Here is a 24,967-nt window from a genome sequence, read left to right on the forward strand (position 1 = left end):
TTTTGAATTTGTATGTTTCCTAAATCAGATCTAGGTTTTTTTTCGAAATTTAATTTCCTAAAAATTTAGTTATAAGACCGATGCAAATATTTTTCAAAGTTTTTGTTCCTTGACTCTGATTCTAAACGCAAGGGAATGCATTTTAAATTGATTTCAGCTAATTGCACTTGAATTTTCATTGACATTTGGAAGTTAAAAAAAATTGTTTTGCTCCCTGATTTTTCGGGCCAACTTAGAAGGGGGAGGAGAGACAAAAACTTTGAACAGAATTTGTACCAGCCTAATTAGAAAATTTAAAATATAAAAATTTGAAAAAATATGACATTTTGTAATTTGGGTAATTCTCTACCTTCTCATACGAAATCGGTAAAAGTTGCCCCGACCCCTCTTCGATGTGCGTGAAACTTTGTCTTAAAGGGTATCTTTAGTCGCTGATCACTTTTTCATCTAGGTGCAAAAGCTCTGGTTGACGTTAAAAAAGTTGAAATTAGAAATTTAGATACAAAGAATACTAGAAGAATTTGAAGATTTTAAGTATTTTTTAAAGATCCCTTTAACAAAAAGTGTATTCAAAAATATTCAAAAATGCAAAAAAAAAACAATTTATTGGATTTCAAGAAACCACTGAAATATTCAAAAACAAATAAAAAAGCTGAGAAACAAAAACAAACAAGGTGGAGAAACAAAACAACTTAAAAATAGGAAATTGAGAATGTAAAGAACTCAAAAATTCAAAATAAATAAAAATTTGCAATAATGAATGAATTTTTGGTAATTAGCTAAAATAAATCGAAAAAAAAAACTATTTATAAATAAGAGATATCGTCAAAGTCAAAAGTATCCTTTTTTCAAGTCCACCCTTTAAAAGAGAAACCAAAATGTATTTGACCTTTTCGTCCCGATACTCCTTGGATGATAAATTAGTTTATTTTTATTCAAAGTGCTCGTGTTTTTTCAAGTGCTCTGAACAGCATTTACGAACCCCTCTCTAAAAACATCGAAAAAGCTCAACAGTTTTTATCTAGATCACTTCATTTGACAGCTGCTCCGCATCGCTTCTCTCTTTCCCCCGCACGTCGAACAACGCCAACCATCCTCTTCCCTCTCCTTCTCCGGAATCGCAGCAGACAAAGCTCATTTTCCACAAAGCTCCCCCGACCGAACTCGCTCGCTCACTGCAGCAGATCAGAAGCAAAGCCTCTCGCGTTCAGTCCCGTCGTCGTTCGTTCGTCCGTCGCGGAGTGCGTGAAAGTCAGAGAAAAAAAAAAAGTGGTGCCCCTCTTCGGAACCTGTGTCCACGGCGGAAAAATGGCCATTGGTGGCCACGGGCACTCCGACAACGTTTGAAAATCCTCGCCCGAGACGGGTGCGATCCGGAACGGTGCCGGAAAAGGTAGAATTAAGCAGATTTTAGTGGGGTGGAGGTTGCGCACCGAAAAATCGACCGAGCAAACCAGTTTTTCGCTGTGGCCAGGTTTCCTCCATTTTGTGAGTGTGTTCGAGTTTCGGGCCATGGCTTGCTTGGCGGCTCTGTTTTCATGGCTTGCTGAAGTCGGTAGTTGAGGGAGTTATTTACAAGTTTTGAAGTTGGGATTAGAAAAGATTGTTTTCGTAAAATCAAACTTTTTTGTTGTATAAATTGAATCTCAAAAGTTTGTTCAGGGTGTGTAAAGTACAGGAAGAGAGTAGCAGTAGTAAGGGAAGAGTGGAGAAAAAAGGTACTTGGCGACTGGCGAGGGGCGATTTTAGTCACGTAGGCCACTGCTGCTATAGTATTTTTGTGACGCGGCTTCAGAGACAGCAATTATGCTCGAGATTTTCGCTTTTCAACGCTGTTGTGCTAATTGGATCCGCTCAATCGATATCCGGATTATGCGTAGGCTTTAGTTTAGATTAGTTCGGTTAAGGAACGTCAAACTATACTAGAATAACAGGTTTAAAAATTGTGCAAATTGGTACAATGACGCAATTTTATGCTGAGCAATCGTTCTGCATTGCTTGCGAAATTCAGAACAGTATTGTGCCGCTGTCCTCCATAAGGGTCGAACACATGAGTCCATTTTGCGAAAAAAATGCTTATGATGGTATTAATTAGCGTCGCCAAGCTTGTGAAGAAAGCTTGAGTTTTGAACTGTCGAATGAAAATGGTTATTCGAGAAGTAAATATTGTTTGCTCGGTTTCGAAAACGTCATCGGAACAATTCCGGATGATCGTGGTCAATACAGGTTCTTGTCAACTACGTCGAAATGTTTACAAAAACCGCAAAGTTTGATGCCTATATTTTTCAAACTCGACATATATTGACAAGCATTGCATTGCAACTGAGATCTAGATACTTGAATCGCACGTCCCATGAAGAAAAGTGTGTAACATAACGTTTTCGCTTTGATAAAAGGTTGGATTTTCACTGATGGAAGACCGCTTAGGACGTAGTTCCTAGTCAAAACAATATGAGAGAACAAAGTTTAACCGCTGTAAAAATATTGATTGAGATTTAGATAGAAAATAGCGAAGTTACAAGGTAAGAACCTAAACCAGTGATTTAAGTTTCCTAATATCTATATAGGCTAGAGTCTACCAATATCATAGACAGGAAGATCACAAACGCAAGAAAAACTTGCGAGTTCTGTTTAAACGAATATCCATCACCAAGTTCATCGAAGCATCTAGTTTCTGTGACAAAGCACAAGCTCAACATGGCTCCTCGATTCCATCAAGAAATCTGAAAATGGACGCTGAAGATACCGTAATATTAAAAAAAAGTCATTTGACACGCTTGATAATTAAAAAGATGAAAATGTAACTACCCTTCCCTTCGACTTCCGCCTCATTTAGCGTTAAGCTTTGAACACAGCGACTTAAACACTCCGATCTTCCTGATGTATTTTTTGGTTGAAACGGATTAGCGAACTAACCCCAGCACGTTTCATGAAGCAGATAAATCAGAACATCCTCAGAGTCGATCTCCAGCGATTCAAATTCTCCCTGAACTTGTCCATAATGTAGCAACTTATAGAACGTGATGTACAAAAACGCAACCAGACTCGTGATGTCCGTAATTGTAATCTGTTACCAATAGCTGGGGTCAGTGCTCATAAAATTCATTTGAGAAAGCCTCTATGACTTTGTTCTGCAAGACTAACTGACTTACACCAGCATGATTTTTATTAGGTACTCAAATGTTACGTCGGTGTTTGGGAAACGCACGTTTTGCTTTGAAATTCTGTGCACTGTTGAACACAGTTGAGTTGAACAGAAAATCGCTAGAATCTAGAATAAGCGTTTGAAATCCTTACTTACATGTTGCATGCGGTTCCCGCTGAGAAGCGAATTTCTGTGATCCGTCCGAAACTCTGCACTGCAGTACGTTTTGAGCCGCACAAGGTGACAGGAATGTGTAATACTGTGAACCGAGATAGTTCCGGAGTACAATCAAACAAGAGTTTTACTAATATCAAATCAAGTTAATACTATGTTATATTGAGGTCCGATTACGTATTTCACCACAACCGAGGCTCAGAAAAACTTTTCAACGCTTCTTTCCACTGCTTGTAAAACCTGATTACTGTAAACTACATCAAATTTTAATGTTTAACATCTAAACGCTATTTATTCTTAAGTTAGATGTGAGTTGAATGTCCTCCGCTTGGTAGCCAAATTATGTTTATGGTTTTCATATCACTTCTACCTGCTCCGAACGTCAAACTCTACCGCACAAGATGCCATCCGCTTTTGTATCTATGTTTTTTTATTCTTCTACCGAACAAATCGAACCGCACTTGCTAATCTTCTGCGTTTCTCCATTTTCCTTTCATTTCAGGACTCTCCAGTCCGGTCCGTCGAATGCTGCATCCGACTAGTTCCGAGAAGCAACAACCAAACAGAAAGAGAAAAAACAACACAAACTTTGTAACCGTTCGAAAAGTGTAGTGAGTGTGCTAGATTGAGTGTGGAAACGAAACAAGTGCGCCGAAAAAAATGGCCGAAGATCCGACACCTAAAATTCAGGTGTTCCGACCGACGTGGGAGGAGTTCAAAGACTTTGCCAAATACATCCAGTACATCGAGTCGCAGGGCGCCCACAAGGCTGGGTTGGCTAAGGTAAGATTTGAATTTTTTTGAAATAACCTTTTAATAACCATATATCTTATGGTACAACCATTTAAAAAAAATCTTTTTCATAAAAAAAAACTTTTTTTTAAATAAAAAAAAAACACGAAAATAACCAAAAAAAAAAAAAAAAAACTAACAACTGTCATAAAACTAATCTAATCAAATTTGTATACGTCACGCTACCGTACGAGCCTTCAAATACCGTTTTTCTTTTCACTACGGTCAAGCGATCGTAAAATTACACAAATCCGTATCAACCTGCTGCTCGACGACGCACCACGCACTAGTAAAACGAAGACGGAATCAAAACAAACATCGCTGCTTCTCTCTCTCACCGACGTAAATTTTGAACACAATGCCGCTCCGTGCTCTTTCCCCGCTGTTCGCTCTCCCTCTCTTCCGGGTTTGACCGCTTAATGAAATTATTACGAAAAAAGAGGGTTTTTTTTTGTGGACGCCATTTGCTTAATTTATGATGCCGCCATTTTGTGGAGATCAAGATCCCCTTGACAGCTGCTGTCATTTTGACAGTTGGCAACTGTCAGTTTGAGCACTATTTGTCAATAGAGCTATCTAAGCCCGCTCTCACGCACACTAGCGCACCATTTGTTTTGCTGGCCGGTACAAAATTTAACCTCACTTTTTTTCGTGTACGTACACGCAATACATGCGCACGTAGATAACTATATGTTAGTATCAGCTGTCAAAATCGTCAATTACCACAAACAGTTGGTTTGTTATTGTTGAAAGCTTGTAAAATAACAATTACACAAATTTATGTGAAAAGTATTACTCATATCATGTGCTAGCAACGAAAGAAGAATCAAAACAAACATCGTTGTTTCTCCCTTTGGCACACAGCGATTTTGAACACATTGCTGCTCTGCTCTCTTTCTTCGCTCGTTCTCTCTCTCTCTACTTCTCTCCGTTTTTTTTTATTGCTTAATCAATTTATTTATTATAATATGATTATTTTTAGAACTGATGTTTTGAATAACAGTGATTAAATTAAATTTCACTAATTTATGATCAAATTTTGGCTCATGGCCTGTAATGGTAATTTTCTCAATTAGTCCGCCATTTTGTGATGGTCAACTCATTAAATCATAATCAATCGCCAATCGCTGTCATCGTGACAGCTGACAGCTGCCAACCTTCGCTTCTCCTGTCAGCGTGCGCGTCAGCTGTCAAAGCGAAAGCTTTCCGAGCGTTGAGCGTGCTCGCTCCGGGAGCGAGCGAAGCGGCTGCAGCCACCCGACCGGTGCCGAACATTGCCGAGCGAGCACATGGCATGGCGGCACACTGAGAGCAGCAGCAGCAGCGGGTTTGTTGTGGCTCAACCTGTTTACAATTTTTTTTTTGCCTCTCCCGTGCATCCATAATGGTACAATGTGCGACCCCGCTACGGGCGTGGGTTTCTTCGACTGAAAAAGACTATACCGCGCGGGGTTTCCGTACACGTTTGCCCTCGTTGCCTCTCCTCTCGTCTCGTTGGTGGGCTGTAAATTGGACACTGAATGAGGGAAAAACTTTGGAAACGCGCGCATGTAGGAATATGGGTGATTCAAGCTGAAACTAAAAAAACACAGTATCGAATTAATGACCGTCAGCATGGAACAGACAGGTTCAATCATGTTCTATCGTAAAAGCACATTGATTTTTCGTACTCTCTCGTGCGCCATTTTTGAGGTAGCAGGTGTCACGTTTACAGTTTTGAAGGTGTTGAAATCTGTAACTTATTTTGTTTTGCTTCCAAATGAAATTGTTTCAAACTTGTAAACAATAAGATGTTTTATTAATTGTAAGCTTTCAGAAAAAAAAACGAAGTTGACTTTATAGCTATCGGCCACCATTGCTAGTACCAACCTGTTTATCTACAAGGACTTCGCCGCCCTGGGCTCCTAAGTGTATGAAAGTATGGCACGGAGCGACGGCGCCGAATACCCATATTTACACAAAGAATTTTAGAGCGCCCGCCGCGGGATTCGAACCGGTGACCTCTGGATTGTGAGTCCAGTGCGCGGTCCGATTAATCCACACGGGCGGGACTTTCAGAGCTAACATTAAAAAATCGCTCATAAAACCGGCAAAAAGCTTTCAAAAAACAATTTCAGTAAATGATTTTTGTATTTTTTAAGGAGGGACATACAATCTTGCATTTTTCGTGAGTCTTTTTGTAACATCTTAGGCTATTTTCACAAAAAAAAATTGAACGAAAAAAACTCGTGGGCTCTTCTTCAAATTTGACTTTCAAACATAAAAAAAAACAAAAAATCTCATAAAAGTGGCGTGTTTTTTTCGTTCAGTGTATTTCTTCGGAAAGCTCGTCAAATTTCCTACAAGTTTGTCTTTGACCACTTCTTGATACGATGCAACGGCTTCGAGATACAGAAATATTTAAATTCCGAATTACAAAAATATTTAAATCACTTACGTCCTTCTCAAATGTCCTTATCGAGTGTATTTGGCTCCATATACACAAAAATGGCTTACATAAGCATAGGATAACATGTCTACAAAGTTTCATTGAAATCGGAGAGTGTCCGGTACAACCGATTCGCTATATGGCATGGATTTTTTTTTTCAAAGATGATTCAACAGTTTGTTTTTAAAGATACTATAATTTTCACAAAATACCGTAATTTTGGAGAATATTCAAAACGAAATGAAATTTGTTATGCATTTTGACATTAATAGAGTTTTTTTGTTTGGAATATACTAAGATTTTCACAAAATACCGTATTTTTTCGAAAAAAAAAAACTTTCAAAAAATTTTCAAAATTTGCATAATGGGTATCAAACGAAGCGAAATTTTGTTTGCTTTTCCCCTTGTCAATGTTTTTATTAAATTATACTAAAACGCTAAAATTATCATAATATAGCGGATTTTTTTAGAAATTACTCAAATTTTAAAAATTTACAATATTGGTTCAAACAAAACTTGTTATGCATTTTCACAATATTATAGTTTTGTTTTTGGAAAATATTAATTTTTTTTACAAAATACCGTAATTTTTCGAAAATACTAAAATTTTCAAAAAATGCAAAATGGGTATCAAACGAAGCGTAATTTTGTTTGCTTTTCATCTTATTTTTTTGGAAAATACTAAAGTACTAAAATTTTTACAAAATAGCGTAATCTCCGAAAGTAAAATTATTATAAAATAGCGTTTTTTTTTCGAAATTACTCAAATTTTCAAAATTTACAATATTGGTATCAAACAAAACTTGTTATGCATTTTCACAATATAAGATTTTTGTTTTTGGAAAATACTAAAATTTTCACAAAATACCGTAATTTTTCAAAAATACTAAAATTTTAAAAAAAATGCAACGAAGCGAAATTTTGCATGCTTCACATTCATTCAAATTTGGTATGCTTCATAGAAGACTTTGCTTTGTTTGATACCCATATTGCAAGTTATAGAAGTTTAAGTATTTATAAAAAATACGATATTTTGGGAAAATTTTAGTATTTTACAAAAAAAAATCAATTAAGTGAAAATGCACTCAAAATTCCGCTTCCCTTGCGATTTTTTAAAATTTGAGTATTTTCGAAATAAACAGTATGGAAATATAAGTGTTTCAAAAAAAAAAAAAAAAAAAAAAAAAAAGAAACTAAGAAACTAAAAATGCATTTCAAATTTTGCTTCGTTTGATAGGGACCTACCATGCACACCCCTAGGACTCTGTCCTAACTCCTTCTAATTTATAGATTCTCACTATTTAAACAAATTGTTTTGCCAATGCGTTGATAGAAACTTGTTTGCTCACTTCCCATAAAGATATGTATTGCTTGATATGGGTTAAAAACGCTCTTTAGAAACTGTAATCAAACGCCAAAGAGCCCCAAAAAGGGAAGGATCAGTGCGGGAAGCCGCGGTCAACAAAGCTTAAATTTGCGCTTATATAAATGCTGGTAATAATTGTACAACGACTTTAGAATTGAAATCTGGAATAATGTACCAAGGTAGGGGCCAGCAAGAACGCCCGTAGGTGTTTTACCCATGCAGAAATATTGAAGAGTGACAAAACACGATGGAATTCAAACAGTAAGAAAAAACCAATTGAAAATGGGTGTGAATGTCATTTCTCATTTCAAAAAACTTCTCGCAAAGATGAATGCTAAAAGAAAAGATACAGCCACAAAAATTATACAATCTAAACGTTTATACTCAATCTAGGATAAGGTGTATAAACTGTCAGCAGAAATTATCTTCAAATAGAAAGATCAGATACAATGTTCTATCGAATCATCATAAACAAATTAGAAAGTTGGAAAGAGGAAGTGTGATCCGAGTTTAATGAATTCTAGACACTCGAATTTTACGTCCGTTTTTGGGAAGCGTATATTTTTTTTGGAAAATTCAATGGATTTTATAAATATTGCATGGTTTTAAGCTGGGTGCTGAATAGACAGAATGCGTAACGTGATTTTCGAAAGCTCCGTACTGCTTCCCACTAATACAACTGCACTACAGCTGTAAACATAAACAAAGTAGAAGGCGTGACATATTTTTTGCAGCTGAAGTGAATTGTTTTGAAACATTTTAGATCTGTTGATGTTAAAGTTTTCGCTGAAAACTTAAGAGCTTCGCGCTTTTTTTTCTTCGTAGACTAAATGATGGGAGGCCAAAAGAGGCCTTTTTTGTTTTCCACGTGATAAAAAAAAAACAAAATAAATTATAGATCGATCACATTACTTGCCACTTCTTGGTAGCATTTTGCGAACAGTAAATTGGTTCCGCTTTGACAGTTCTAAATTGAGGCCGCTTTGCGAACCACTATTCTGCACCCAGGTTTTAAGACTCAAACTTAAGTGTTTATTAAGTTCTAAACTAAAGGAGATATTAGACTATGACAAACAAACAAACAAAACCGCCCTTTTTGCCAGTTTGGCAGTTTGCCTGCTTTGTTTGTTTGCCTGCATTTGTTTGCAGAAAAGTTAGCCTGGATACATTTTGCCATGTTTGCGATTTTGCCGCAAATTGTTTAACACGAAAAAGTGCGAGTTTGTTTGTTTGTTTCCGGTAGTCTAATACCTCCTTAACTAGGAAAATTCAAGCCTCAAAAAACTCCAACACTCTCCCATTCTCCCAACTACTCCCCACAGATCATCCCGCCGCCGGAATGGGTCCCGCGCAAATCGGGCTACGACCTGGACGAGCTGAAGATCACCATCCCGGCGCCGATCTGCCAGGTGGTCGCCGGCAAGCAGGGCCTGTACCAGCAGATCAACATCCAGAAGAACCCCCTCACGGTGAAGCAGTTCTCGGAGCTGGCGAACACGGAGCGGTACGCGACGCCGAAGCACTTTGACTACGAGGATCTGGAGCGCAAGTACTGGAAGAACATTACGTACGTGGCGCCCATCTACGGGGCGGACGTTTGCGGCAGCATCACCGACGAGGATTGTAATGTAAGTAATTGTTGGTTTGAGGTCTTTTGGGATTGTGAACTCAGGGTTGTTTTTGTTTTGGTTGCAGATTTGGAACATCAACCGGCTGGGGACGATTCTGGACTTTGTGAATCAGGACTATGGGATATCGATTGACGGTGTCAACACGGCGTACCTTTACTTTGGCATGTGGAAGACGACCTTTGCGTGGCACACGGAAGACATGGACCTGTACTCGATCAACTATTTGCACTTTGGTGCGCCGAAGACGTGGTACGCGGTTCCACCGGAGCACGGCCGCAAGCTGGAGAAGCTGGCCAACAGTTGCTTCCCGGCGAGTTTCAAGACGTGCGAGGCCTATCTGCGCCACAAAATGACGCTCATCAGTCCGCCGATTCTGAAGCAGCACAACATCCCGTTCGACAAGATTACGCAGGAGCAGAATGAAATTATGATCACGTTTCCGTTTGGGTACCATGCCGGGTTCAACCACGGGTTTAACTGTGCCGAATCGACCAACTTTGCGATGCCGCGTTGGATCGAGTACGGAAAGCGAGCGACGCAGTGCTACTGCAGTTCGGACATGGTCAAAATCTCGATGGACACGTTCGTGAAGCGGTTCCAGCCGGAAAAGTACGACTCGTGGATGAACGGCACGGACTTTGGTCCGCATCCGGAGGATCCGTCGCACATTGTGGGACCACCGCCGCGAGTACTCGAGTGCGATAAGGACGAGGGCATCGAATCGTTCTCGGAAGAAGGTGCTGAGCAGAACGGCGCTACGATGAAGAAGGCCTGCAACATGTCCGTGGATGCGGCCAGCCTCCGGAAGATGTCGTTCAAGGAGAAGAACCCGGACCTGGATCTGAACGATATTCAGAACAATCCGCACATTCCGGACGACGTGAAGATGGTCCTCAGCGGTGCGGCACTCACGATGGTCGACGACGTGGACGAGGACTTTGACGACGAAGACGGCAAGTCGCCGAGCAAGTCGGATGCCGCCTCCGACAGCTTCAAGTCGAGCTCGTACGATCCGTTCGGCACGGAAGACGAAGAAGAACGGGAGCTAGAGGCGAACGCAAAAGGCAAGAAGCGCAAGAAAAAGAAAGCCGAAAGCGATTACGACGACGACTGGTACTCGACAACGCAGGGTCGATCCCGCCGGAACTCCTCGCCCCGGAAGCGCTCCTTGCGTGAGCAGCGTGCGGCCGAAGTCAGCCGGCTAGAGCGGCGCGCCAAGCTGGACGAGAAGCGCAAACAGCGCGAAGAGGAGAAAAAGGCTCGCGACGAGGCACGGGAACGCGAACGGATGGAAAAGGTGATAAAGAAAGAACGTGACCGCGAGGAGCGCAAGGACCACGCCGACAAGCTGATGTCGGACCCGAAGCGCAAGGCGATGGACCGCATCAAGGAACAGATGAGCAAGCAGCGAACGTCACCCGGCAAGCCGTCGTCCAACGGCCAGCAGTCACCGGCGATGAAAAAGATCAAGAGTCAGCTGATGCGGGAACTGCCGCCGTCGTTGAAAATTCTGGAGCATCATAAAAAGTTTGAAGGTAAGATTCCGCATCTCAAGAAGCCCGGTGCCGTGAATGCGGTCAACAATGGCAGTGGAAGCAGTAGCGGCAGCAGCAGCAGCAGCAACGTCAAACTGGTGTCTTCGCTGGGCAAGTTGCGTCTGCCGTTGCCATCGTCGACGACGGTCAAGGTGATTGACCGGCCAAACAGTGCTGGAGGAAATACAAAACGGGACGGGACGACGGCGGTGGGTTCTGTGACGAGCATAAGATCGAACGCGTCGATGGCGTTGAAAGACAGCGGGCTGGCCCGGAAGATCAACAGTATTCCGAATCTGGTGGTGAAGCAGATCGACCCGAGCGAGGCTAAGAAACACACGTCGTTTGGCGGCAGTTCGAGCAAACCAAAGCCGTCGGAGGAGAAACTTCCGTACCGACCGTCGACCTACGTGCCTCCGCCTCTCAAAATACCAAAGGCTCCGACGCCGCCGAAAGAGCGCGCAGACTACATGAGTGCGTTCAATGCCTTCATCAAACAGAGCGAAGTCCTACATGCAAAGGAGTTGTCCGCCGAACGGAAAAAACCGTACGTCGCGAGTTCTGCTCGGCCACCTTCCTCCGCTAGTCAAAGCACGCCAAAGGTGCAACGACCACCGCAACAGCAGACCACAATTCCACCACCGCTGAGGCCCTTGAAACCATCTTCCGTAACCGTAACAACGCCCGCGGATCCCCAGCTGATAAACTACAAAACCATCCAAACGTCCGCTGGCAACATCCAGATCGTTGTGCGGAAGCAACCTCCCCCACAAATTCCCCCACAACCCAAACCAGCTCCACCAAAGCCGCCGGTCGTCCTCCGACCAAATCCCACCCCCAAAGTCCAGCTGGTCACGGCTCCCCGACCAACGGCCACTCCCCTAACCAGCATGTACAGCATCCTGCCACCGGAACAGCTGCTGCAGTCGCAACAGCCTCCGCAGCACGCGACGGTACAGGCGGTGGAAGAATCTCCCCTGCTGCTGCAGCACCCACTGCAAGCGCAAGAACAAGAGTTCCGCTACTTTGACGCGGCCGGCAATGAAATTCCCGCGCCCTTCCCCCAGCAGCAGGTCATCTACGAGGAGACGATCATCCAAGAGATGCCGCTCGAAAGCGAACCCGTGATAGTGTACCTGGATCAGGCCACGAACCAGCAAGTCCAGTTTCAGCCGCAGCAGCAGCAGCAGCACCAGCAATTGCAATCCGCTGTCATTACGACCAGCAGCTCCGGCACCGGCTTCGAATGGTTTAACAATCAGAACGGTTTTCTGAGTGGACAAATTATTGGATTTAACCATTAGAATTTGCTAGCGTGTACCTTTTGCTTTCTTTTTTATCAATGTTTCTTTATTTGATAATTTCGAATCGAGCGAGCCCACCTTCTACCACTAAACACAACGACACTTTGCGTAGAAAAGCTTTTTTTTTCTTTTTGTGCCGTTCCAAAACGAGAGGGTGTATTTTATTTTATTTATAAGGACACTTTTGTTAGCGCCGCACGTTCGACATGAGTTCGTTTCATGTCGTGTTATTACAATTATTTTTTGTACTCGATTTATACTTTCTCTCGCTGTTAAGTTGTAGAAGGATGAAGAACGGCTAAATTATCATTGAAGTAAATTATAGATTGTGATGAAAAAACCCGACTGAGATGGTGCGAAAGTTGTGTTGAAATATTACGAATGATGATGATGCACCCCGGAAACGGGAATGAATTTCTGTCATGGTTTTCCCCCCTTTTATCTCTCGTATTAAAGCTATCGTTTCGATAAGTTGGAAAAAGTTTTTCTTTATGTTTTGCAAATTTGAGAGAATTCCTTTTTCATTTCATTTTCATCTCTTGAGCTCTGTTTTCGCTTCGACTTTCACTTCTCAGAATTCCCCAGGAAGACTTCGTCACTTTCCATGGTTTCACCAATGGTGGTCTGCTCTTTTGTCTATGTCTGATTTCGTTTTGATTCATTTAAGTTTGTATGATTGATTTTCAGTATTTTCGTAGGCTAGTTTGTAAACTTACCCCCAAGGTTACCAAACACTGAAGAGTCAATCTTAAGTATCCAGGTCTGCGTAGACATTGTTGGTTTTGTTTTTTAGTTGGCAAGAAGTACTGATTCGTTGGTCTTTAATTTATTCCTCTAAATCTCAAAAGATTAATTTATAAATGTTATCGAAATGTTATTTTTTTTTAATTAAAATATTTTAGAACAACGTCAAATCTCGAAGAAAATGTCGCTGAAATTTTTATAAATTCATTTTTAAGATTTCCTAATAGGGCCGATGCAGATGGATAACAAGAAAAAATATAATAATTGAAATTACAAGCAAAAATGTCAACAGATCTGTAAAAAACTATTGGAAAATGTATTGTAACCCGACCCGAGTTAATATTATGAAGTTTAGAAAAGTTCTTTAAAAGTTATGCTGAAAAAACCATTTTGGCTAAAGGTCGAAAAATTGTTAAAAGGGTGGTTTTTGTAAGAAAACCCACTTTGTTATATATTTTTAGAAATATTTTGAAATAACTTGCAAATGAGCCTAAAAAATCAAAGATCTGACAACCCTTTCAAAAGTTATTAGCACTTAAGTGTTATTTATACACTTTTGGAGGCCGGATCTCACATATTGTGATAGAAATATTGTCCGAATCTTCCATGCGAACTCTCGTTGGATAGGTTTTTTAACAGATCTTGCCGATGAGCCAGAAAAATTGAAGGTCTGAAAACACTATCAAAAGAAATTAGTAATAATGTTGAATTCTAGAGTTTTTTTTATCAGGTCCTATAAACAAAACAAAAGTTTATTGGTCCTTTTCAAAAAAAAAAAAAAAAAACTAGATTTATTAAACATTTTAAAGGGAATGATGCTATTTTGACTGAATGTATTGACTTCATGAATGTGAGGAAGGCACCAACCACCTAAACATGCCAAAAATGATTCTAAACGCAGGGAAATGCATTTTGAATTGTTTCAGTTGATTAGGGTGCATTTTCATAACTCCAGAATTCATGTTCTTGAATTCATGTTACCGGTTCGATTTTGACAAGAATTATTTTTCGGTTACTTTCGCATTATTTTTGACGAAAAATCTCGCAAACATGCTTGCTTACTCAAAACTAACTGACCTACATATTTTTTTTATGAATTTATCATAAAATACTTGAAAAAACTGATGTTAAAAATTCGAGGTGAGCGGAGCAAAAATTGAATTCTTGTTCGACAACAATTCAATTCTTGTCGTACAAGAATTCAATTCATGTCAAGCAAGAATGCGTTATAGCAAGCAAAAAATCATGCTATAATTTTTTTGACAGTTGTTTGTGTACATTTTTATTACTATCGTTTCGCTGTGAAACCAAATATTTGGGTGCCGGAAAACAGCGTCTCTTGCCCGGCCAGTTCTGGCCCACAAAAAGCAGGTTCCTTTACGTCGCGCTGGATGGCAGAGTTTCAACGGTCCAGATCTCCTTTTTTTCCACTGGCCGTCAGCAAGTTCGGGGAAGCATTCGTCGATGCGTTGGTACTCCTATAGGTTTGGAACTTTTTCGTTTCGTCTGCGCTAATCTGAATCAGGGTTTTGCCGCCGGCGGCCACTTGCACACGAATGGGATGCAAGTGTCGATTTGGGGTTCATTCTTGAAGGTGAGCAGCGTTTTGTCCGGTAGAAGATGCCGCGCAGAAGGTCGTTCCCACGGGAGAATCTTTTTCCGCCGATTTTTGGACAGATTTTCTATGTTATGGACATGGTGAACTGACGAAATTACGCTTTCAAAAACCTCGTTAGTTTCTCATGCAAGCCTCAAAGAGACTGCAAAGACGAAGGTAGAGTAGTACGGGGCTAAAGTGCGCACGGGGCAAAGGTGCCTATTTTCCAAAAAAGTGTCCACATGGTTTGTTGATGGTCCCAATTTAATGTGTAGGAAACTCAGGTTCTAAGCCGGAGCCGATTGAGGAAAAGGTGGAGTGGCCATTAGCCGAATCCACAAGCTGATTTGAACAAAGATAGTCCCAAAGCAGATTCATGAGCATGACTCAAGAGCCATCTACAAACTACTTTTTAGGAAAGTTTAAAGCTTTCCTCCTCCTTTATGTACAATTGTTCATACAACAAAAAAAACTTGTTTGTATCAAGCATTGATACAAATACAGTGATTTTTTACGATTTCGCGGACAGCGTGAAATTCGTGAAATTCCACAATTTCCGCGAAATCCCGTGAAATTCAAGGATTTTTTGAAATCATTGCCAAACATAAAAAAAAACAAATATTTTGTCCACAAAGGTATTAAATTTAAATTCTAATCTAATCTAATCTAATCAGACCCTAGGTATTAAATTTAAATTCAGCAAAAAATATGTTTGCCTAAATTATATATTTTCATTGAAAAAAATAATATTGTATTACGATTATCTCCGACCATAAGCTGGTTCAAATAAAGCAAAATCATACTCTTTTTTGGAATTTTGATACCTGCCCTCCCGCTTTGTGGACAATCGCCAACTCTCGACTTTTTTTTTATTAGGTCCTATAAGTGAAAGACAATAGCTTATAGGACCTTTTTTTTTAAAAAAAAACTCTGAACTCAACTTTCTGAAAACTCTTCATCATCACTACTCCATACAAATTCAGCTCTGGTTAAGGTTTTTGGAATCGCCTTATCTCTAGACTTTTGTAAAATTTAGTATCTTTATTAATTTTTAAGCACATTTCGTCAAAATGAGGCCTTTTTTACATTTTCTGCATAGACCAACACTTTATCAAGATCTCAACTTTGTGCGCGGTGTTAAGTTTTTCACCAGCTGATATTGACAGAAGCATTACATTTCTCGGGAGTTTTCACCGCGGACGCAACGCATTTCGGTTTGTTTGCTATAAATTGCATGCAACTTTGCACCGGTTCGGAAACGGTTTGACAAGAATTCAGCAGCAAGAAACATGAATTCTGGAGTTATGAAAATGCACCCTTAAAGTTCAATTTACATTGAAAATTTTAAATTTTTGGTAAAAACAGATTTCAACATTTTTTTATTCTTTTCATCTTGAGTAATGCAATGGCAAAAATGAGATGCTGGTTATTAGTTTTTTGTTTTCAAAGCAGTTCAAAGAAATTTCTTAAAAAATACCTTTAGGCACCCCTTTTGATTAATAACTAATTAATAGTAAACAATCGATTTTTCAAGTTTTTTAGTGTTTGTCTCTTATTTTTTGTGAACATTTTTAAGGGCGCGAAGGCAGAAACTTGTAATAAATTTCTGTCCAACATCTGACTTGCGGGCCAGATCGAGCCTGCGACGACTTTGGATAATAGTTCAAAGACTGGCCCTTTTAGCTTTTCAGCCAGCCAGCTATTGAGTAAATATTTTTAGTGTCTAAATTCAACAAAATAAGGTTGGGATCAAATTTTCACATTTTACAACAAAAATTGTATTAGATACATTTGAATATTTATTATTTATGCCTTAACAATCAAACTATGATGATGCAATGTACTATTTGGATTTTTCTTAATTTTATTTTCTGTTTAAATTATTATTTTTGTTCGAAATTCTTTTAAAACATTCCTTTTATTATGTTTTTCGGAATCAACTATTTAATTGAAAAAAATGGCACAAGAAAACAGCATTATCAATTTCGTGAATTAAAGTGAAAAATGTACAGAAAAAAACTAAATTTAAATTTAAAACAGTTGCTCTGCCCCTGATCGCATAACTGTCCCATATGCATTTTCATCGATTTCGAGTTATTGGTACAGTTTTGTTCAAAATTGTGTGCTCTAAAAAACAAGCAGAATCATACTGAACAAGTTTAACGCTGCAAATATTATTCAAAAATCAAAAAATGTTTCAAGATGAGTTAAGAATTCAGAGAACAAATTTTTTTATTTAAACTTTAATAAAAAAAATAAAAGAGTAACAAATTGAAAACTGTGCAATATATATTTTCCTACAATGTTTAATGTTTTGATGGATTTATAATTTATTTTTTTTTTATTTAAATTTGGTGCACAACAACGCGAAACGTGTTTTTTTGTGAAAAAAACTTTAGTCCAAACCTAAGGAACTATAAGATTGTGGCAAACAAACAAACTCGCAAACAAAGCCAACTATATGCAGGCTGAAGGCGCCATTACACTACCGCAAACAAACAAACAAACTCGCTCTTTTTTGTGTTTGACAGTTTGCTAAACTCGCAAACTTGTTTGCGGCAAACTCGCAAACAGGGCAAAATGTATGCAGGCTGACGTTTGTACAAACAAATCCAGGCAAACAAACAAAGCAAACTGTCAAAAAGTGCGAGTTTGTTTGTTTGCCGTAGTGTAATTGCTCCTTGAGGTTTCTGCAAACAAATGCAGGAAAACTGTCAAAATGTTTGTTTGTTTGTTTGTTTGTCGTAGTCTAATATTTCCTTTAGTTGCATTACCTTTTATGCAAAACAACAGCTATCACGCCTTATTGTTATTCTAATTTTTATATTGTTGTGTTTAGGAAAATAATCTTAATCTAGAAAAAAACTTACTTGATCAATGAAATTTTAATGTTTTAAAAAAAGTTAATCATATCACAGTATTTGATGGAAATCGAGAAAAACAACTACAGTACAACTACAATACAAACAATTACAGTACAATTTTGTACAATTCAAAATAACAATTAATCAAATAAAAACATTTTTGAAGTTGTCATTATATTTCTTCTTAAAATCAAGATGTGTTAATCTTATTTGCAACACTAATTTGGGACCATGCATAAACCACTTGGACACTTTTTTGAAGTCTCAGACAACCTGTGCTGTATTGTGAAAGCTGCATTTAAAACACAGAGTGAATGTTTGATACCCGCTGTTACCCAGTCACGGCGTTCTAGCAGGATTCTAGCAGCGTTCTAACAGAGGTGGATATTCATACAGCAAAAAAAAAAAAAGCAAAGTAATCCACTTTAACGACCCCCGGGTTTTTTGTGGTCTCTGTTGCAAGTTTCTGCTCATTTCTAGGCGTCCGAAGGTTATGTGTGGTGAGTCACCCAATACCTCTTTTACGCAAATGGACCGACGTTTTACTTCCCCATCCGATAGAAGGCGTGGTCAGGCAAATCTCGTCTCGAAAAATGCCACCGGGTCCGTCTGGGATTGAACCCAGGCCATACTGGGGTTCAGAGGCTACCACGCTAACCACTAAACCACCGGACCCGGCCCATACAGCATTCTAGCTGAAATGTTCAACCGTTCTAGCAGGATTCTGGCAGAACCAGCTCTGCTAGAATATTTAGTTACTGGGTAATATTTAGACAGGGCCGAACGGAATCAGATAAAAAATTGAAAATCTTTCATAGAACATTTTAAGGCAACTTGTTGCTATTTTGGATTAAGTTACTATATAAATTTAAGGAAGGCATTAACCACCTAATGGTGGATTAAGCAACCCTTTTCAAATTGTTTTAAAATAATTCCAATGAACATTACATTTATTGATGTAGCTATTTCTGCCAAACCTATTTTGAGAAAAGAAAAATCGAAAGTTGTTTTGAACTTTATGTTGTCACATTTTATTTTAGAGGAAAATTGAAGACCAATGAAAATTTCCAAATTTATCAGCTTTGTGTTCGTATTATTTTCCGTTTACGAGGTCCACCCAAAAACCAACCCTGACAATTGTTTAGGCTGACGTTCAACAATCCCCTCTTTCCACCATTTCTCTCTTTCTCTTCTTTGGTCCCGCACGTGGGACTCCCCACATCCCCCTCCTCTTTGTGTCTTCTTGTAGATGTAACGAACTACCCGCGCAGAACGAGACGACGCCGTCGGGGGTTACGGCCGGTGTCGATCCTCGCGGAAATTTGGTCGCGAAGGGCGTCACGGCTTGCGTAAGGTCACCGTATTTGTGCAAGTTTTGCTGGTGTGAGCTCAATCACTCTTTTTTTTTGTAACAGCCAAAGAAGCGCCATTTTTTAAAAAAAAGGTAGATGAAGAAGATAGGATAGGCTTAATATTGCACGTTGCACTTGAGATTTCGAGAGATATTTGTGTAAATAGGGACAGCATTAGGAAGGAGCAAGCATCTTTCAGTATTTGTCAAAATGTTGAGGCCGAATAAAACTAGTTGAGCACTAATGAAAGCAAAAAAACTCGAGTCGACGTTTCATTTCCGATCACCTGTCTGAAGATGCGTCCGTTTAGAAGAGATCCACTTGAAGAAAACCGAACTAACACACTCTAAACCTGTCAACGGTGAATGCTTTGATTAGTTGCGCTAGATTGGGGGAAGTTAACGTAGATTTCCTTCCTTGCAGATGGTGGGGAAGATGCTCCGACCGGAAGTCCTGAGGACGACAAAGCCGCACTTCACAGCTTGCTGGGACTCACGGTCAAGCAGGAACCGGTGGATCCAGCGGACCACGCTCCGGATCAAATGCCGTTGCAGACTCCGGTGGAAGGACAGGGCGAAACCCCACGTGGCAAATTTGCGATCGATTCCGACACCGAATCCATGGACAGGAGCGATGCGACCGAGTTGGAAAGTTTTCTCTCGCGCCGAAAGCGGATCCCGTACACGCAACCCCAGCTTGTCGAGCTGGAGAAGCACTTTGCCGAGAGTCAGTTTTGCTTGCTGCCGAAGCGGTTGGAGATTGCTACCGCGCTGAACTTGACGCCGAGACAGGTTTGTTGCGGGTCACGGGTTGAAATCGGCGTAGGATTAACTAAGTTCCCGTTTTTCAGGTCAAAATCTGGTTCCAGAATCGTCGCGCTAAGATCAAGCGCGTCAGCACTGGATGGGAGAACCGTGCCCCGGGAACTCCCACCGCCAAGAAGGTTAGAACGGAACCCGGGGATCCAACCTCGGCGGAGGCCCCAGCAACAGTGACCGCAGCCGTTGCTGGCGACGTGCCCAACCTACCCGATGTCAAGACTGAACCTAAGGGTGAGTAACCTCAACAACAAGCCACTTTCGAATGCTAAATATCTTACCTTACAGATCCCAACGATGTCTCTCCTACGACTGAAGCGGCGGCGGTTTCAGCGCCAGCAGATCCTTCGCTGCCAACTGCACCGAACGCAGCAGCTACAACACCAACACCGTCAACGTCGCAGCAGCAACCGCAGCCCAAGCTGCCCACCATACGGATTCACGTGCCCGGTGGGGAGGGCGAAAAGTGCCGCCGACGGCGCACCAACTTCACCAAAGAGCAGCAGGACAAGCTGGAGGACATGTTCGCGGCGAAAAAGTATCTGAGCTTTGGCGAGCGGTGCGAGGTGGCCGTCTCGCTCCGGCTGAACCCGTTGCAGGTGAGGGTCGTGTTTTCGGTTTATCTATGCTTCCCGTATTTACAGGTCAGGTTTAGGATGCGGACTAGAAAACACTTCAGTGGATGCCGACTTGAACGAGTAGAAGAAGGCGTTGGTGAAAGCGTATAGCGGGTAAAGACGATGAAATACCTCGGAGTCATGATGGATGAACAGCTGAACTTCAACGAACACATTGATTACACAATTTGGAAAGCGGCACGAGAGTTTTGGAGTCTCGCCTAGGATCAAACGCTACTTGACACGGACGGAGCATAGTCGAATATTTGCAGTGGATGTCGGCGAAGCAACGAATCGAGTACAACACTTTTGTTTTTGTTTTTCGTATGAAGGAAATGATGGCACCACAATACTTGACGGAAGCTAGGGTACGCGGGTGGGACATCCATGAGCATGACACTAGAAGTGCTGACAATCTCAGAGTGCAGAACTGGAGAAAGGCATGTACGCAAAACTTGCTGTTTTACAAAGGCTTCGAACTTTACAACCAGCTTCCAGAGGAAGCAACGGTCGTCGGGACACAAGTGACCTACGATGGTATGGTGAGGAAGAGCATGTTATGATGATCGGCCATTTTCGCATTTGAATTGACGCAGACATGCTCGAGGTAGTTGGAGCCGGATTCGCTCAGCTATCGGCAGTGCTGCCGAAACGATTGATACGACGACGAGAGCCAACAGATTACCAGTATAGCTTACGGCAAGAAGCTGCACAAAGCGACGAGAGGGAACCGAGGGAACGTGAAACGATACAGGCAGGCTCGGAATCGGCAGGTAGCGGTTTTCAAGCTCAAAAAGCAGCTATTCCGAGCTAACGAAATGCGGAAATTCTGCGTGTGCAGGGACAACGAGGAAAACCTGATCGTGATCGCGCGATGAAGCGGACGGAGACGGCATTGGGGTCAACCTTGGAGTGCCCGCAGCTGATGAACAGTTCCCGGCGCCTGATCTAAAGACGGTGAAGAGGGAGATTAGGAAGCTGAAGAACAACAGAGCTGCTGGCAAGGATCGGTTACCCGGTGAGCTTTTCAAATATGGAGGAGAGAAACTGGCGAGGGCGCTTCACTTTGTGATCTCCAAAATCTGGGAGGAGGAGAAGCTACCGGAGGAATGGATGGATGGTGCCTACAAAAAAGGCGATAAGCTGGACGGTGGCAACTACCGTGGCATCACGCTTATCAACGCGGCCTACAAATCCTCTCCCAGATCCTCTGCCGTCAGTTGTCACCCCATGCAAGGAAGTTCGGGGGCCCTACCAAGTGGGCTTCACTACTGCGCGCGCTACCGCGGACCACATATTTCGTTCTCGAGAAATGTCGTGAGTAAAACGTGCCCACACATCACTTCTTCATCGATTTCAAAGCAGCTTACGATACAGTCGACCGCGAGCAGCTATGGCAGATTATGTACAAGAATGGGTTCCCGGATAAACTGACTCGGCTCCCGGATAAACTGACTCGGCTGATCAAAACTACCTTATATGGTATGATATGTCACGTGCGTGAACCAGCGGAACCCTTTGGATCACGCCATGGGCTGCGGCAAGGTGATAACTTATCTAGTGCGCTGTTCAAAATCGTCCTTGAGAGCATTATTTGAAGTGCCGGCATCGAAAAGAGTGCCTCGATTATGAACAAGTCATACCAGCTTCTTGTTTTTGCCGATGACATCGACATTGTGGCAAAAAAACCAGGAGACGGTGAAGGAAATCTACTCCCGACTAAAGGTAGAATCGAGACGAGTACGACTGGGCACGACTACGACGAAAACGAAGTACATGAGATGAAGGGGATCGAACGAAGTCGGCCTCTCATGATTCACCCCTCTAGCTGTGGATGGTGATGAGTTAGTTGAGTTGACAACGACATTAGCAAAGAGATCCGGACTCGGATTTTTGCTGGGAATCGTGCGTACTTCGTATTACGGAAGACCCTCACATCGAGTGCAACGCCGCACGAAGCTGACGATGTACAAAACACTGATTAGAATGGTTTTCAAATTTCAAATTTACCATAAGTAAAAATATTCTCTAAAAACTCCGTCATGTTTCCCCTCTTTTCAGGTTCAAGTCTGGTTCCAGAATCGCCGTGCGCGCTTCAACAAACAGTTCCCCCAGAATGCCGACAAGCTCGAGCAGGAGGTCAAAGAGGAGGCGGCGTTGGACATTCCGGCGGAAGATTCCGCTCCGGATGGTTCCCTACCCACCGCAGACCCCGCTCCAATTCGGAGCACACTGGCGGTGCTGGCTGGCAGCGGTGCTGCCACCAAGCCAGGTTGCGACACTCCGGAACCGATTTACAGCTCAATGGCACCCGTTGCGGTGAAGGTTGAGCCGGGGCTGGAGCAGAGCCCGCCACCACCACCGCCGACGGTGGAATCTAACATAAACGATGAAATCAGCGAAATTTGCGACCTGACCATCGCAAAGACACTTGCGCTGCTGGCGTCGGCCCCCGTCGTGGCCTCGCAGCTGGTCGCGGAAGTTAAGGCTGAACCGGTTGCTGCGGAGGAGGAATCGACGTCGGTGGAAGGAATTGACCTGAACGGTGCGCCTGAAATTGACATGAAATCGGAGTCGATGCAGTTCTTTGAGGGTTTGGAAGAGCCTGCCGCTAAAGCAACGAACTCGGTTGCAGATTTGACCGGAATTGTTGTGAAGTCGGAACCGGTTGCGTTGGAAATTTTGGAAGACGAAGAGGTTGCACCCAAAGAGTTTGAACCCGAACCGTTGGCTGCTCCAGTTCCGGAAGTTCAAGCCGTTCCTCCCAAAGCCGTTGAATCAACTTGCCATAAAACAGATTCCAACCCGGTTGTCCAACCTGTCGAACCAGAGCAGCATGTAAATAGCGTAAGTTCACCTGAGCTAGATTCTCAACCGGCAGAAGCAGCAGTAGCGAAAGTTATGGAGGAAGTTGCTTCCGATAGTGAAATCAAAGGCGGTCCGACCCCCTCGGAGCCGCCACTAGTTAAGGACGAGCCGGTTTCACCTAGTGAAACGACGCCGGAAATCGTCACCGGCGAGGTAGCGTCCTAATCGCTATACTATTGTTAATATCCCTAATTTGACCACCGAGCCGATTCCTGTTCGCAGGCACATCACGTGAAAGAAGACTAATTTTTTCGTCGCTTGCGATAGTTTTAATTTGTTTATGATTTCCAGTATTTTTTTTATTTCTCAGTTTTCGGCCTAAGTTAGCGAATTTATTAGGTTTAAAATTCAACACTCAAAAGTATCTCGCGGGAAGCCCTTAAAATTAGGCACGTTTCGGGATTTATTTACTTCGGACTCACGACGGGCTTCCCGGCTTTTCGTATTAAGGCACTCACCTGTTTTTTCGGAGATGATGCGGTATGTGATTTATAAATATTTTTTTCCGTTGTGTTAAGGTAAATTTTACGTTCGGTTCGGAATCGCACTCGGCGCTCGTTTTACATCACAGTGTAAATGTTCTACCAATACGCAAAATTGCGCGCGTCAAAAGTCTACATTAATAATACATATATCGAATACGGTACTTTTAGTGATGTTGTAGAAAGCATAATATATGAAGAAAGTGAGGAAGTATCGTGTTTCGAAAAAACAATAAAGTTCATCACATTTTAAATAGGCATCACAGTCTAATGAAGAAAAAAAAAAAAAAAACAAAGTCTTTGAAATCGGTAGACGCAAAAAGAAAAAAAAAACCCTTTTTTCGACAAATAATCAACCCGGAACTGCCAGACGAAATGGCCGGGAAATCCGACCCCTATAAACTGGTCGTTGTTTTTAGTTGGTTACACACAAAAAAAAAACAACCATCTGCAATCCATTTTCCCCTCCAACGCTATCTCAATTTTCAAGAAGCTACTCCTCGTAGTCATTAAATTAAAATGCCGGTATCATGTTTCCACGAAATTGGCCATCGGAGAAATTAACATGGTGGCGGCTCGATTCGGGAGTTTTTATATATATTTTTTATTATTGTGTTATTTTTTTCTTCAGCACGAGTCGTACATTTATCCAACGATGCTCTGCCGAGTTGGATAAATACGCCGGGTGCTGCAAAAATCGAATTTTGTACCGAGTTACATACAACATTTTTGTAATTCCGAAAACCTAAAAAAAAATAAGGAAAAAAATTAGCCAGTAGAGGGTTAAGCAATCCACGTTTAATTTTACAACGAAGTTTCATGTTACATATTTTTAGGCGTCTTAATTTCAGGTCTAAAAAGAGAACGGAAAGGTAAGGAGTAGGTTTTTTCGTTCTCAAAAGAAAACGGAAATTTGACTTTAGAGCAATTCTCTACGAATTCGGTATTTTTTATGAATTTTATTTTTTGTATTTTTTGAAACTTTTATGGTGTTTTCGGTACGCCCAAAGAAGCCATTTTGCATCATTAGCTTGTCCATATAATTTTCCATACAAATTTGGCAGCTGTCCATACATAAATGATTTATGAAAATTCAAAAATCTGTATCTCTGGAAGGAATTTTTTGATCGATTTGGTGTTTTCGACAAAGTTTTAGGTATGGAAAAGGACTACACAGTAAAAAAATGATACACGGTAAAAAAATGGGTGATTTTTAATTTCACTTTTTGACACTAAAACTTGATTTGCAA

At 41.4% G+C, this 24,967-nt stretch overlaps 1 protein-coding gene across 1 annotated transcript; it reads left to right on the plus strand.

Moving 5' to 3' along the window:
• Positions 1-1,176: 1,176 nt before the first annotated feature.
• On the plus strand, positions 1,177-23,989 carry LOC6048424. Its single transcript, XM_038252136.1, has 8 exons — positions 1,177-1,393; positions 3,822-4,102; positions 9,228-9,533; positions 9,601-11,071; positions 19,356-19,723; positions 19,783-19,984; positions 20,039-20,349; positions 22,429-23,989. Exons 2-8 carry the CDS (start codon positions 3,980-3,982, stop codon positions 23,398-23,400), a joined length of 3,753 nt encoding a protein of 1,250 aa, XP_038108064.1. The 5' UTR covers positions 1,177-1,393; positions 3,822-3,979; the 3' UTR covers positions 23,401-23,989.
• Positions 23,990-24,967: the final 978 nt, after the last annotated feature.

This window comes from Culex quinquefasciatus, chromosome 2 (assembly GCF_015732765.1).
Source record: "Culex quinquefasciatus strain JHB chromosome 2, VPISU_Cqui_1.0_pri_paternal, whole genome shotgun sequence".
Classification (NCBI taxonomy): domain Eukaryota; kingdom Metazoa; phylum Arthropoda; class Insecta; order Diptera; family Culicidae; genus Culex; species Culex quinquefasciatus.